At 29.6% G+C, this 14,874-nt stretch overlaps 1 protein-coding gene and 1 long non-coding RNA gene across 2 annotated transcripts; both read left to right on the top strand.

The window, feature by feature from the left end:
* Positions 1–3,440: 3,440 nt before the first annotated feature.
* On the top strand, positions 3,441–4,138 carry LOC123217794. The gene is made up of 2 exons (XM_044638927.1): positions 3,441–3,596; positions 3,697–4,138. Exons 1-2 carry the CDS (start codon positions 3,482–3,484, stop codon positions 4,089–4,091), a joined length of 510 nt encoding a protein of 169 aa, XP_044494862.1. The 5' UTR covers positions 3,441–3,481; the 3' UTR covers positions 4,092–4,138.
* Positions 4,139–12,757: 8,619 nt separating this feature from the next.
* Positions 12,758–13,414, top strand: LOC123217594. The gene is made up of 2 exons (XR_006502506.1): positions 12,758–12,878; positions 13,037–13,414. It is a non-coding gene; the product is annotated as an uncharacterized LOC123217594 (long non-coding RNA).
* Positions 13,415–14,874: the final 1,460 nt, after the last annotated feature.

The following is a 14,874-nucleotide window of genomic DNA, read 5'->3' as shown; positions in this document are numbered from 1 at the left end:
CAACACTGATTTGTCCTTTCTTCATGTGAAATTTGTGTTTCTGGTGTATAAGTTTTTAGAAATGAGAAATAAATGGAAATATGTGCACCACCTCTCTCTTAATTTTCTTATGTATCCCAAAATCTTAATTGTTGATAACTATTAAGGACAGTTTGGTCAAATCCTATCTTTAAGGGCAATTTAAATAATTCTTATTTAATTATGGATATAAATCAGGTCAACTTATCATGGGTAAATTAATGTCAATATAAAACAACATAACGACTTATCTCTTTACATTAAAAAGGCTAGTCTTATACGAAAAGACACATGCCACAAAGCCTAAACATATTTTGTAATATGAACTTCTACATTTATAACATATGATGATATTTTTCATGAATTATCCTTTTTTTTATTGAGATGTTAATTTTCACTTGTAGGCATAACATTGGTGTACGATTCAAGATCCAATTTGTCTTTAATATGGGAGAGCAATTTTCGAAAACTCTTCAAATTTGAGAGAACCTTTTTTTCAGGTCAAACTAACTTTTTCTCACATTATACTATGTGCAACTTAGCATCATTAAGAAAGCTCATTCAATTGTTTGAATGTAGACACAATTGGGTCATGTTAAGCTGAATTTGGCATGACCCATTATGCCCATGGCCATATCATTCATGCCTAGACCCATCAATTAATGGGCTTTATAGGTTAAGGTCACTTGCAAGCATAACACAACCTAAGATCATGTCTTTGCAAGTCTTAGAGGTTGACTTACTTTTAATATATTTTTAAAATTTTAATTATTATAATAATAATTATTTTTTATCAAGTTGTGTCAAGTTAGTTCACAGACTAGCCTCTAACATAACCTATATAACCTGTGGGGCTGATTAGACACATAATTTTGTAGGTCTTATCACAAAAGAGGTTTAGGCTATGCTGCGGGCCGGATTTGTATTTGTATGTTGAAGATGTATGATTTTTTATTCATTCATAATAAAAAGAGGCAATTTCAGATCTTTTCTTATATGTCCAATATTTTGGTGTAATTAGTTTCTTTTTAAAACAAAAACCCTAGCAGATTTAGGTTGTTTATGATTAGAAACTGAAACTAAGATCTAAGTTAGTTTCTTATTTTCTGTTTCGTGGCTCAGAAAAATAATCTCTCAGTTCATAAATATGTGGAGTTGTAGAATATCTAATTCTTTCATGCGTCATGTTCTTCTTCCAGGACTGTCATTCTTCCGTTCTATTATTATCGTCCTCCTTCAACCACAAAGTTTGAACTGTTCTGAGGGAAATTGGTTGACTTAACGTTGACCCAGTTGGATCAAAAGGCTGCAGCCAGGCTGTCCACTGAAATTAGCGAGTCAATAATATATATCTACATCGGCTAGCTGTACAAGGACCCTAATATTTGTTTTTAGCCATCGGTACAAGAAACAGTTGCACGGAAGTTGATAATTATGGCAGAGGCTCCTAGTAATTTTTAAAATATTATTATTTGATGCATGCAGAAGATGGCAACGGGGAACCGAACGTACAAACCAACTGCGCACTTAAAAGGAAGTTCATCACCTTTAGCCCCATCTGCGGCTGGACAAAGTTCTCCCAGTTCAGTGCGAGCCTTCGGGTGCATTGAGCTTCGATAATTTTTTACTATCAAAAAACAAATATTACTACATAAGAAATAGGGAGTTTTAAAGATAATAAATAATTATTATATTTAATAAAATTGAATAAAAATATAAAAATAATTAAAAATACTAATATTTTATTTTATATAATTATTTTAACAAAATATGAAAAAGATATTAAGTATGTGTATATATCTTATATCATTTAGATATAAGAAAATAAAATAAGTTAAATAATTTGTAAACTCTTTAAATTATCAAAACACGTTTTGAATTACAAAACTTAAAATTATGATAGACTGTATATTCAAACATGATAATATTTCAACCATGGATAGTTCACAAGTTTATTGGATTGGATAACTTAAATAAAATAATATCAATAATAAAATATAAATTACTTATTGAATAAATTAAATAAAATAGTGTGAATAATAAAATATATATTATTTTAAGATAATGTATAATTTTCTATTAATTTACAAACTAAATAATAAAACATTAATAATAAATTATAAATTATTTTAAAATAAATTTAATAATAAAAAATAAATTATTTTATTTTAAATAATGTCACGAAAGTAATCTTTTTTAATAGAGGAGTCAAACTCGTGTCTCAAAGCAATTTCAACGTCATTGATTTAAAATAGTTTAATGTAAGAATTGAACCGCAACCTCTTTTAATTCTGTGGACCATATATGGACAAACTTCAAAATTTTGTTTTCGTACATGAGTTATTTCTAGATTGGACAACACTTACAAAGAAAAGGTTGCACGAACTTGGAATATTCAAACAAACTTGATAAGAAATATGAGGCGCAACCCCCTTGCCTAAGTTAAAAAAAATAAAATTTTAAAAATTGAAATTTTATTAACTTTAATTATTAGTAGATAAATAAATAAAATTTTTGAAATCAAAAGATGAAAAATAAAAAATAAGAGAATACTTCCGATGGAATATAGTCGTTTGGCCTTTAGAAAAATCAAATTTGACACTTGACGTAGCATTCCATTGAAAGGAATGCAACTTGACAACGTCACATCATCACATGGTTTTACAGCCTTCTCCTGTTAGACTAAGTCAAAGTCCTCAATAGTCCAACTGAATTTGTCTAATCAAACCCTTGTTAGCTTTCTTTTCCTCAGGGTCAGGGCGCTCGGATGACGGGTGGAATGATTACATTTATTATTTAAAAAAAAAATAATTTTTTATTAATAATAATAATATAATAAATCATATAAAAATAATTGTTATATTTATTTTTAATATTAAAAAATTATTTAAATAATTTTAATTTTATTATAATTATATTTTTAAAATAAAAAAATATTAATATTCTTAAAAAATAAAAATAATAATATTTTTAATTAATATAATAAATAACTTAAAAAATATTTTAAGATAATTAACTTAAAGAAATTTAAGTAAATAATATATTAGTATTCTTTTATTATTTTTAATCAAACAAAATAAGTATTTATATTTACCAAATTTTATCAAATATAATAATAATAATAATAATAATAATAATAATTTACATTTAGTAATCCTTAAGATTATTTATTTTTAAAATAATTTTTTAATTTTAATAATAAAATATTCTCTAAATCAACTGTTCAAAGAAAACTAATTAGTAGTCATTCTAGCCATGGTCATCTAACATGCAAAGATAGTGTGTCCCTCGATTAAATTTTTCAAATTAAACAATTAACTAATCACCCCATCTCTTCTGTTCACACGGTTTTGGGTCAATTTAACTACTACAATTTGGCATACGTTTCTGGCACAGCTTATAAATACATGCGAAAGCTAGCAGACTCCCTCAGCCCAGAAAAAGAGGCAAATTGAATTAAGAAATGGAGAGAAAAAGCACTTCTCTTATCATTTACGGATTTGCCTTAATCACATTTCTGTATTTCATCCCAAGTTGCCAAGCCTCAAGAAAGTTAGCAGATTTTCCTCCTCAAAACAGTATGCATACATATACACTCTCTTCTCTTTGTGCTTAATTGCTTGGTGCATCGAATCTAGTTATTTATATACATTTTTTATGGGTTGTTTGTTGTGGCAGATCCTGTTGGTGAAGAACATGATGACCCAAGCAAAAGTGGCGCTCATGGTGATACTCCTCCTACTGGCAAGTTCAACACGCCGCCTTATCCCACCTCATACCCAACATATAATAATCGTGGAAGTTACACTAATCAAAATAATGGGTATGCGGGACAAACTGGTGCGAGGAGAACTACTTCCAATAATGGCAATTGTCAATATAATGAAACAGTTGACGCTTATGGTAGGAAGCATGTTACTTTTACTGGTAATGGTTGCAACAATCATAATGGCTACCAGGGAGGACAATTGTATGCCGCAGAATATTATTCCGAGTCACCGCCCGCGATTCCAGGTTACGGCTCGCTGTTACCTCTTGGTCTAGGGAACGATGAACCAGGTCACCCTCCTTAGGCAGTAAAAAAAATATTATGTAGGTTTATTTTTTATATATAATAAGAATACACAGATAATATATTATCATATGATTAAATATTATTTTTTCTTAAATTCAAAATTATTTAATCATATAATGATATATTATTTGTGTATCTAAATTATATTATATATATATATATATATATATATATATATATATATAAAATTTTATCGTAGACAGTACGGGGTTTTAGTAACTGTGATTATTCAAATATAAGGTGTTTTGTTTTTTATGTTTGATCGATGTAAGCTAATGGCAATAATTTTGCCCCTCCGTGTTTGCTTAGGCTTCTCTGGTTCAGTTCCTTTTATGTGTTTTCATATGATTTCAGTGATGATGTCTTAATAAGAGCTCCCTCTCATTGTTTGAGTCCAGATTATGACTATTTTAGGTAGTTAAACAATAATAATACTACTTATATTTGACTTTAAATTAGATAAAAATAATAACTAATTATATAATAATATATTATTATTTATATTTAAATTTGTATACATTATTTATATATAAAATACTATTCATTTGACAATCATTCAAAGGTCGTGACAATATAATAAACCTCAAAATTGGATAAAATTATATATTAAGTCCATATTGTTAGTATAATACTAGATTTTACATTAAATGTTATTGAGTTTTTTTAATTAAAAAAATTGATATTTTGATTTTATATATTGATTTTAAAACTTAATTACATGTATTTATGATAACAAAGATGAAAAAAAGAAAAAAAAAAAACAAATCATTGATGAAAATGACAATTTCAAATAACCTTTTCTCTCAAACAAATTAATTCTCTAAATATTAAGGAGACTAATTGAGTTTCATATAACAATAAGACTGTTTGACATAATTTTTTATTATTGGATTATGATTATAAGAATAACTAATTATATAATAATCAAGTATTGTACGTATAATTAAATTGTGAATAATTATAATCTAAATTGTAAATGATTGACAAATAATCTTAAAAAAATAAAAAAGATTGCTTATGTTAAAATGTCTAATATACCTAATGTTTTAGCTTTTGGATTAAAAAGGTCAAAAAAAAAAATTGTTTTGAAGGCTCTTGTTGTGCAGTGAGAAGTAAAGGTAAATTACTTTTTCTTTAAGTTGCGATTTGAGAATTAACACAGGGGTTGTACGTTGAGGGAGCAGTAGTTACTGTTAATTGCTGGTGAGTAATTGAGTATTAAGTTGAGTTGCATGTGTTGAATGCTGCCAGATTGAACTTCTGCTTGATTAACTTGTAAAGCATAGAAGGCAGATGGTATTATTTGAATTGCATATGCAAGCTGTTCAAGATTAATCTGCTCTTTTTTAGTCGCATTTCATATGACACAAGTTCAGTGTTAGTGTTGGATAAGATTAATCCTTCTCACAGCACGATTTGTCCTTTGTACTGTGCAAATTATGTATACGTATATGTGTATTTTTGGTTATGTAGCAAAAACTCTTTTGGAGAAAAAGAAGAATGCCTTCCATTGTTTTTGTTTTGTGTATGCTTGGGAGTTGAGCGGCAGTTTTGTGACTTTAAATATAATCCCAACTGCCCTTATCTGTCTTTAACTGTCAAAGACAGGTTATTTTACAATTTAGTCAGATTGATCCGTTATGAATAAAACCAAATTTAATATTTTTCACTCCAATAAAATTATGTATATCCACTTTGAGTACACAAATGTATACACATTTATATGTGTCATCATGTGATTGGATGATTTTGAATTAAAAATAAAACAATAACCAATTATATGATGACACATATGAGTGTGTATACATTTGTATATCCAAAGTGGGTACACATAGTATTGCTCTTTTTACTCACACATGACAAGAGATTTGAACTAAATACTACACTGAAACCCTATCACATTTCATACTTATAAATATATCATTCGCCCTTGTTATATAGACATATTTTATACACAATTTAAATACATTAATGATATGTTATCATATGATTAAGTATTATTTTATTTTTAATTTAAAATCATCTAATTATATGATGATGTATTATTTATATACCTAAATTATATGAAAAGAAAATGTATATATATAATTTTGTTTTTGTTTTTAATGTTTGATCCATGCAAGCTAATGGCAAGAAGTGTCTTAATAAGAGCTCCTTATTGTTTGATGCTGGATTATGACTATTTTAGGTAATTTTACAATCATTCAGGGGTTTTGAAAGTAATATAAATAAAGTTTTTTTAAAATTCTATCACAATATTTAATATTATTGTATAAATATATTGTAATTCTATAATGAGGATTTTTTTTAATCGGGGATTTATTTGTATTTATTGGATAGATAAATTTGAGATATAATAATTAGATTATTATATTAAATAAGTCACAATTTTATAAATACAAAGACTCAAATTCAATTTTTATTTTTAAAAATTTAATATTTTATTAACTTTTAAAACCTATATTGAGGGTTATTAAGAAGAGAAGAGAAATTTCAGTTGCTTTGTTGATTGTTATACGAGAATTTAAAGTAAATAATTTTGGTTACATTAATATCAATTAGATTTAATTCTCACATTGTCAAATCACTTATTGACGATAATGTTAGCACGGTGTTTGTTAATTTGTATGGCGTAGCTTTTGCTTGACAGAAAATAGTTTCCTAGTTAATGCATGCTTATACAACGTAACTTAATTTGTCATATTTGGCAGACCCACCATGGTTAATTTTTCTATAAGTTGTATCACAAGCTACGCCACATGATTAATATAAACTGGATGTGGAGATGAAAGAAAGCCAATCAACTGATCAAGTGATAAAGACTGAATTTTTCAAATCGTTTTGCTTTCTTTGATGGAAATAAATTAGCTAGTTTCTTAATGTAATATACGAACATCTCTTATCCCTGGATTAATTTTCAAATTGAACAATTATGCTTCCACAAATCTATGCACAGTTTTTATATCTTTTGATTCGATTCAATGACGATGCCATAATATGAGCTCTTCCTTATTGTTTGAGTATCATTTTTTTTTTTTTTGGATAATTTGGCAATGTAATGAAATCAAGTATACTAGTTTAATCTCTCTTCTTCTCATTGTATTAAAACTTCTGTATTAATAGTTTCTCAATCCTCCACCTTTGGTTATTACTGATTTTAAGTTTATGCGTGACACTAAAATAGAAAAAAATAATTTATTTATTATTAAAATCATAAATGTATTTCATTTTAACGAGAGTATAAATAATTGATCGCTAAAATCATACAAATAATATTTATAACAATTAGATATTTATTCGCTTGTTATTTTCCTCTTCTAATGTCAATTTTTTTTTAGTGTAAATTATATGTGTTTTTTTTGTTTAAGGGTGGATTCAATTCAAATTGAGCTCAAACTTGAGTTTGTTCACGTTTGGTTGGACTTAAGAGAGTCAAACATAAGTTTAAGTTTGAGTTTGACAAGTTTTGACAAAGTTAAGCTAGATATGAGGAACCAAACTCTAGTTTGACTTAGAATTCTAAGAAAGTTGAATTATGATAAGGAATAGGGGTGAATAATTTTGAATACCCTGTTAAAAAACAGAGAATCAAAACAAGAACCGATTAGTTCCTAAAAATATGAATTAGAACTAAACCCTTTTATAATAGGTTCTTGCTTGGAACTAAGACAGTCGGTTCTAGGTAGGATCTGGTTCCTATTCGGAACCAATAATCTGAAAAGTTTAAGATAAATAACTCTCTCTCTCTCTCTCTCTCTCTCTCTATATATATATATATATATATATATATATATATATATATATATATATATTATACTTTCTAAAAGATTAAAATTTGGTGCAAATTCATCTTGATATTAAATCAACAGCAAGAGATGAATTTGCCCACTGAAAGATAAGAGAATTAAAAGAAGCAGCAGCAAAGGACTCGTTCTCTCCGTAATAGAAAGCAGAAGAAGAAGTTTCAAACTTTCAGTTTGTAAGGAAGTAACAAATTTGAGTTCTTGGCATTTAACGCGAAGCAAAGGTCATTTAATGCTGTTCTTCTCCCAATAAGATAAATCTTGGCATGGCTGCTTCTTTTAGTCTTCGCCTGCTTCTAAGTTTTTGATTTTTTGGTTTTCCAAGGACACTGACCAGGATTGAAGATGAAGGGAAGCTTACTGTACATTAGATTCGGTTCCTATCTCCGGTTTCCATTTTTAAGTGTTTGGAATCAGAACCTAACGGTTCCAAAAAATTGGAATCCGAGCCTACCCTAAATAGGTCAGTTTTGATTCCTATTTGAAATCAAAATCCGAGTATTTGACGGTTTTAATTTCAGTCTGATTATTTTACTGACCCCTAATAAAGAATGAAAAGATTAAACTTGTTTATAATATAATGGATGACACGAATTACTGAAACACAAGTTGTATGACCCTCGGAATTGGGTTTAGTGTTTATTTATAATGAATGGAGTGAATTATTTAAATGTATTTTGCCAATATGAAACTTTCTATCCAATTCCAAAAGGCTTATATCTTGTGAGAAGAAATTTCAGTCGGACAGCTCATCCAATTATAAATAAGCTTAATTTTTCCATTCCTTAAACATAAATTTTGAAAATAATTTTTTGAAATAAAAACATTTTTTTTGAGCTTGAGCTCAATATATATTTAACTAAAACCATGCCTCAAGCGAGTCATGGTTGTTCATTTTGGACTTTATTAAGCCAAAGTAAGCTCTACTAGAATCTAACCTTACTTTTGCATTGCTCGTGATTTCAGAAATGTCAATAGTTCATGTCGGGTTGTGCCATAAATACCGGGCTCAGCTTGACCCATTGTGCTGGAGGGTTAAGTCAGGCCCAATCATGCTACAGTGCAAGCCTTGCGGCCCGGCCCCCTCCCATATCTGCTCGTGTTTTTATTGCTTTGATTATTTCTTTTCTGGGTTTTCGCAAAACAAAAAATATAAAACGTGTTGCTGTTTTGGTACACACCATGAAGTTCTTGTTATGTTTTCGTCGAAGTCCACGGTGATGGTCCCATGAAAGCTAATATATCTATTTGAATGAAAGAACAAAGAAAATCATGTTGATTTTAGTTCTTGGATTTCGGCAAGCATAACAGGTATACTACAAATTCAAGTCACAATCGCCAACGACTTGGACAACGGTCTTAAGGTGGCGCCAATTTTTTTTCATTTTCTTTTGTGAAGGGGGTTCCTCTTATTGACTTCTCAAGTATCAATTTGTTAAATAACCAAGATCAATAAAATGAAATTACTATCTTTTCTTTGAATTTGTCAAGCATAAGCGTATACAAATATATGCAGGTAATGCCATCTCTAGACTACTCTAGATCAATAACATGTCGAGCAATATCAATACTTTCTGTTCATTTATTTGTTTTTCCTTCTTTGTTCTGGCCCTCCTCTCTACTTCATGGGTAGCACTTGCTGATACCACTCCGAACAGTTAATATTCTTACACTCACTGTGTATACTCCAATTTTAAAAATCAATGTTATTGTTTGGCATGCATTAGGATTTAGTAAATAAATTTAACTATTTTCTGATAATTCTGATGTTTTTCTTTTTTTTTTGGTGTGTGTCTGTGATTTCAGATCATTTAATTGGAAGGAAGCTTTCTGGTTCTAGCACACCTTCAGTAAACGTACGTGGAAGTGACCCTGGTCATGCCGGTCCATCAGGGCCACATGAATAGCTATAGTAGTCTAAATCTTGCTCAAGAAGAAGATATATAGTCTATCATCTCCAAAATAAATACTTCACATATATGCAGAACCACAAGTTTTTAATGTTGATGGCGCTATGTCTAAAACATCACCACTCCAATAAATCACTGTATTTCAACTTTCAATGCCCGCCTTTTCGCGGCATTGTTGGTTAATTATAAGTACTAAAGAAGAAGTCCAAATCTATCAGGGCCACATGAATAGTCATAGTAGTCCAAATCTCGCTCAAGAAAAAGATATATAGTCTATCAACTCCAAAATAAAAACTTTACATATATACAGAACTATAAGTTTTTAATGTTGATGGTGCTATGCCTAAAACATCACCGCTCCAATAAATCACTCTATTTCAACTTTCAACGCCCGCCCTTTTGCGGCATTGTTGGTTAATTATAAGTACTAAAGAAGAAATTCAAATCCATTAGGGCCACATGAATAGCCATAGTAGTCCAAATCTCGCTCAAGAAAAAAGATATATAGTCTATCATCTCCAAAATAAAAACTTTACATATATACAGGACCACAAGTTTTTAATGTTGATGGTGCTATGCCTAAAACATCACCTCTCCAATAAATCACTCTATTTCAACTTTCAATGCCCGCCCTTTCGCGACATTGTTGGTTAATTATAAGTACTAAAGAATAAGATTTGGGAACAATGATTGGTTTTGTTGCAATTATACAATTCTAAAAATACTTGTTTTATATCTTTTATATTATTTGTCATATCATTATTGATAATAAAATATTATCAAAATATTTTATTATCTGATAAACTAAATAAAATAATGTTAATAGTAAAAAAATTATAAAAAATAATTTTTTAATACTTCATCCAAATATTCTTCGTTATAAGACTGACACTTTAATCTGGGGTTGAGAATATTGAGTTAACAATTTGAATGATTACTTAATCATACTTCACAAATATAATGTGTTAAGTACTAATTAAATTCCTAAAACAAAAAAAACAAAAAAAGAAAAGAAAAGTGAGGTTCTAATCAACTAATATATAAGCTCATATTGTTTGATGTATGCATGACTAGGTCATTCTAATGACTCAATCAAACATTTCATATAGGCCAAAAGACTATTTCCCATCTAAATTTAGGTACATTCTCAAAATTACATCTACGGAGTTTAAAAAACTAAAAGTCTCGATTAAATCTCAAACACTAAAGAACCTGATTTTCTCTAACAAAGAAGAATTTATTTTCGTTTGAGACAAATATGATCATCAGAGATCTCAAACGAAGACAATGTGACTATTTGAGATCTTAAATGGTTCTCTTTATCTCGGACAAAGACAAAATCATCTTTGTCCACATCGAAGGAAATCAGATTCTTTGGTACTTGGGATTTGATTGACAGGGAGAGATAAACCGAAAGAGAGAGCCAACAGAGTCGGAGACTACAAAGTTCAGCAATGATTTGCAAACTTTAGGGGGGAATTATTGATTTTTCAAACTTTATGTAGAGGAGGGGAGAATTGTGAGTCTTTAAATTATTGATTTTTTTGTTAAATAACGATTTTATCTCTAATTTTAATTGAAATTTTAAAAGGATGAATGAGACTTTTGGATTTTCAAACTTCACAAGTATAACTTTGAAGATGCACCAAAACTTAGGTGGAAAATGACCCAGTGGCCTTTAATATATTACTTGATTAGTTCAGACTTCAAACTATCGTATTTTAATTTCTTTGCCAGTCACCATCTTTGGGCAGTTTTGCTTAGCCGATGATTTGCTATTCTTTTTTTTATAAAACTGCGCATTTTATGTGATAATTTTAACTTTAGAGGCAGCAATTAATTAAAGTGAGATGATTAAATTAATTAAATAATAAATAATCACTTATTTATATATATAAAATTAAGTGTATACGTATATTATTTTTAAAACATAAACTACAATTAAACTCTCATTTTGTAAGAAGTTTCAGGAGGTCCAATGTTCCCCTTGGCCCTATATAATTACGGGTAAACAGGGCGAGGTATCTGCTTGAAAAAACAAGATCTGAAACCAGTAATAAAATCAATCGGTTTCTAAGATTTGGGAGCCGAAAACGAAACCGATTAGAACAGATTTTTACCTAGAATCTACCCTATTGATTCTAGTTTGATTGTGGTTCATCCTAACACTATTCAGGTCCCGACTTCTAAGTCATATTCACGATTGCCTTCTAGTCCTTGTTTCAATGAGTTCCTCGTATTGCATTCTTTCTCGTTAGGTTGCTCTTCAACATTGAATCGTCATAAACATAAAATTACATTAGCAAATTCGTTGCCACCATTATCATAATCACCTTGCAAAGACAAAGGTGAAATTAATTCTGTATTCATTTCAACTTGCATAATACTAAGGAAGAATAAAACTATGCATATATACAATCAAGTCATAGCTACTCATTTTGAATACATTCCAGTTAAATTTACAATCGACTTTGAGTCAATTCATTTCGAATCTAACCCCACTTTTTTTTTTGTAACCATAGACCCCACCTGTATTTACTCTTGCATTGCTTGTGTTTTTATTACTTTGATTATTTGTTTCTTTGGTTTTGACATTACAGAATATATATAATATATAAACTTCGTCAAGTCCATGGTGATATTCGCACGAAAGCTTACATATCTCTTTGAATGGAAGAACAAATAAAATCACGTGGATTTTAGTTCTTTGATTTCGTCAAGCATAACAGGTATACCACAAATTTAGGTGACAATCTCCAACCATTTGGACGCCGGTCTTTAAGGCACCAATAGTCCAAATTCTTTTGTGAAAGGGGTTCCTCTTATTGACTTCTCAAGTATATTTTTGTTAAAGCATCAACATCAAGTAAATGAAAATTACTATTGTTTCTTTGAATATGTCAAACATAACTCGTATATAAATATATGCAGGCACTGCCATCTCTAAACTACTCTAGATCCATAAAATGTCGAGCAATATGAATACTTTTTGTAAACTTATCTGTTTTTTCCTCTTTGTTATGGCCCTCCTCTCTAGCTCCTGGTTAGCACTTGCTGATACCACTCTGAGCAGTTAATATTCTTACACTCTCTGTATATACATATATTTTACTCCAATTTTAAAAATCATTATTATTGTTTGGCATGCATCAGTATTTATTAGATAAATTTCACTATTTTCTAATAATTCTGATGATTTTATTTTTGTGTGTGTGCGTGTGGGATTTCAGATAATTTTAATGGAAGGAAGCTTGGTAGTGCAGTTAGTGTACCTGGAAGTAACCCTGGTCATTCCGGTCCATCACAACCATAAAAGCCTCCATACTAGTCCAAATCTTGGTTCAAGAAGAGGATAGTTTATCATCACCGAAAAAAAAACTTACTAATGTTTACATTACATATATGCAAAACCACAAGTTATTAATGTTGATGCCGCTATGCCTAAAAGACCACCTCTCCAATAAATCACTCTGGTTCAACTTTTAAGGCCGGCCCTTTTGTAGTATTTTTTATTAGTTATAAGTACTCAATAAAAGGATTTGCAAACATTGAATTGTTTTGTTGCTATGATGCAGTTTTAGAAATAATAAGTGGTTATGCGTTAGAAATCTCGTCTATTTCAGTTTACAGCTCATTTTTGGTTATAAGATTGACAATCTAATCTGGTGCTGAGAATCTTGAGTTAACCTTATGACTGACTACTTTAATCATATTTCACAAATATGAAATTAATTTTATATTTATTACAACTTGCAAAATATTAGAAAAGAATAAAACTATGAGTATAAATAAATTATACAAATTAAATTGGTAGATTGTGATTGAATGATGGGATTGTTTAATTTTTTTCTTACTTTAAAATTATTCAATTATATGCTACCGCATAAGTAAGTTTTTACAATTTATTTGTATTAGGAAAATACATTAGCAAGTTTGTCATCATCATCATCGTAATGAAAACAAGGAGATGAAAATACGAAATTGATATTGTGTTATGTATGCAACGGAAGTGAAGATCATTGACCTGACCTCCTAATCACTGTCTAAATCAAAATCTAGGACTCAAATTTTTCGGTTGTAGAATTGGTTATCATCTTCTTAAACTCTAGAAAATTAATCATAATGTCCCCATCAAAGTCAACAAACTTAATCATCTTCCAACATTTCTCCTTCATACAATTCAATCCAAACCTATTCAACACCGAATGTGACTCCTTAACAAAACCCAAGTTGTCATTGTTCTAATCCTAGAGTTGACACAATTCGTGGAGCTTCGTTTCACCATTGGAATTGGAGATGGAGTCACAAAATGCGGCGAGCTCTAATAAATTACTGAAGTTGTCCTTGTCGATCTCAAGATCTTCCATTACATGCTTGAGGTCGATCTTTGTGTGGTTGGAGCGCATTAACAGCAAATTGCTTGAAGATTTTTTGAAGCTCTTTGTTGATATCAACAGAGACCCATGGTTTTAGTACTCGGATTAGAACTGAATTGGATATCCAAACTAAGATCTAGATCCGTTTCTTAGGTCAACTCTAATTCGTTACAGGGTGAAATTGAGACTGATCGATTTTACAAAAGTTAGCACTAGATTTATCTGATATAAGTCAATTCTAGATATGCATTAGAACCAAAATTTGAGCATCTAATGTTCCAGTACAGTTATTCTTCTCAGCCCTAGTCCTGATAAAGCTCCATCCCTAACTCAAATTGGGAACATATTTCAAAAGTAGCTATATATGTAAGTTAGATTATGGAATGATCTACTTTATAAATATTTCAAAAGTAGATCTATTTAAAATTCAGGATTCAAAAACTTACATTCTTTTAAAAAGGTCAATCGCAAAAGTATCTTAGGAACAAGCCTGAATTCTAAACTTTCTGTGTTATAAATAATTATATCAAATAAATGCATATGATAGTAAAATATTTTTTATATATATTTGTTGATGTTGTCTTGGTCCGCACATGATATACTATTTAGAGTCGCTAGATATTGTACGTTTTGACTTTCGTTGGCCTTGTGATTTTATTTTTAAAAGACACACTGTGTGGGAGGAGGAAACT

This window comes from Mangifera indica, chromosome 5 (genome assembly GCF_011075055.1).
Source record: "Mangifera indica cultivar Alphonso chromosome 5, CATAS_Mindica_2.1, whole genome shotgun sequence".
NCBI lineage: Eukaryota > Viridiplantae > Streptophyta > Magnoliopsida > Sapindales > Anacardiaceae > Mangifera > Mangifera indica.
This window is presented reverse-complemented; position numbering and strand designations above follow the sequence as displayed.

Coding starts and splice junctions, on each gene's coding strand:
- LOC123217794 (XM_044638927.1), top strand. CDS start 3,482: ATGGAGAGAAAAAGCACTTCTCTTATCATTTACGGATTTGCCTTAATC. Junction 3,597..3,696: donor AGATTTTCCTCCTCAAAACA/GTATGCATACAT, acceptor TTGTTGTGGCAG/ATCCTGTTGGTGAAGAACAT.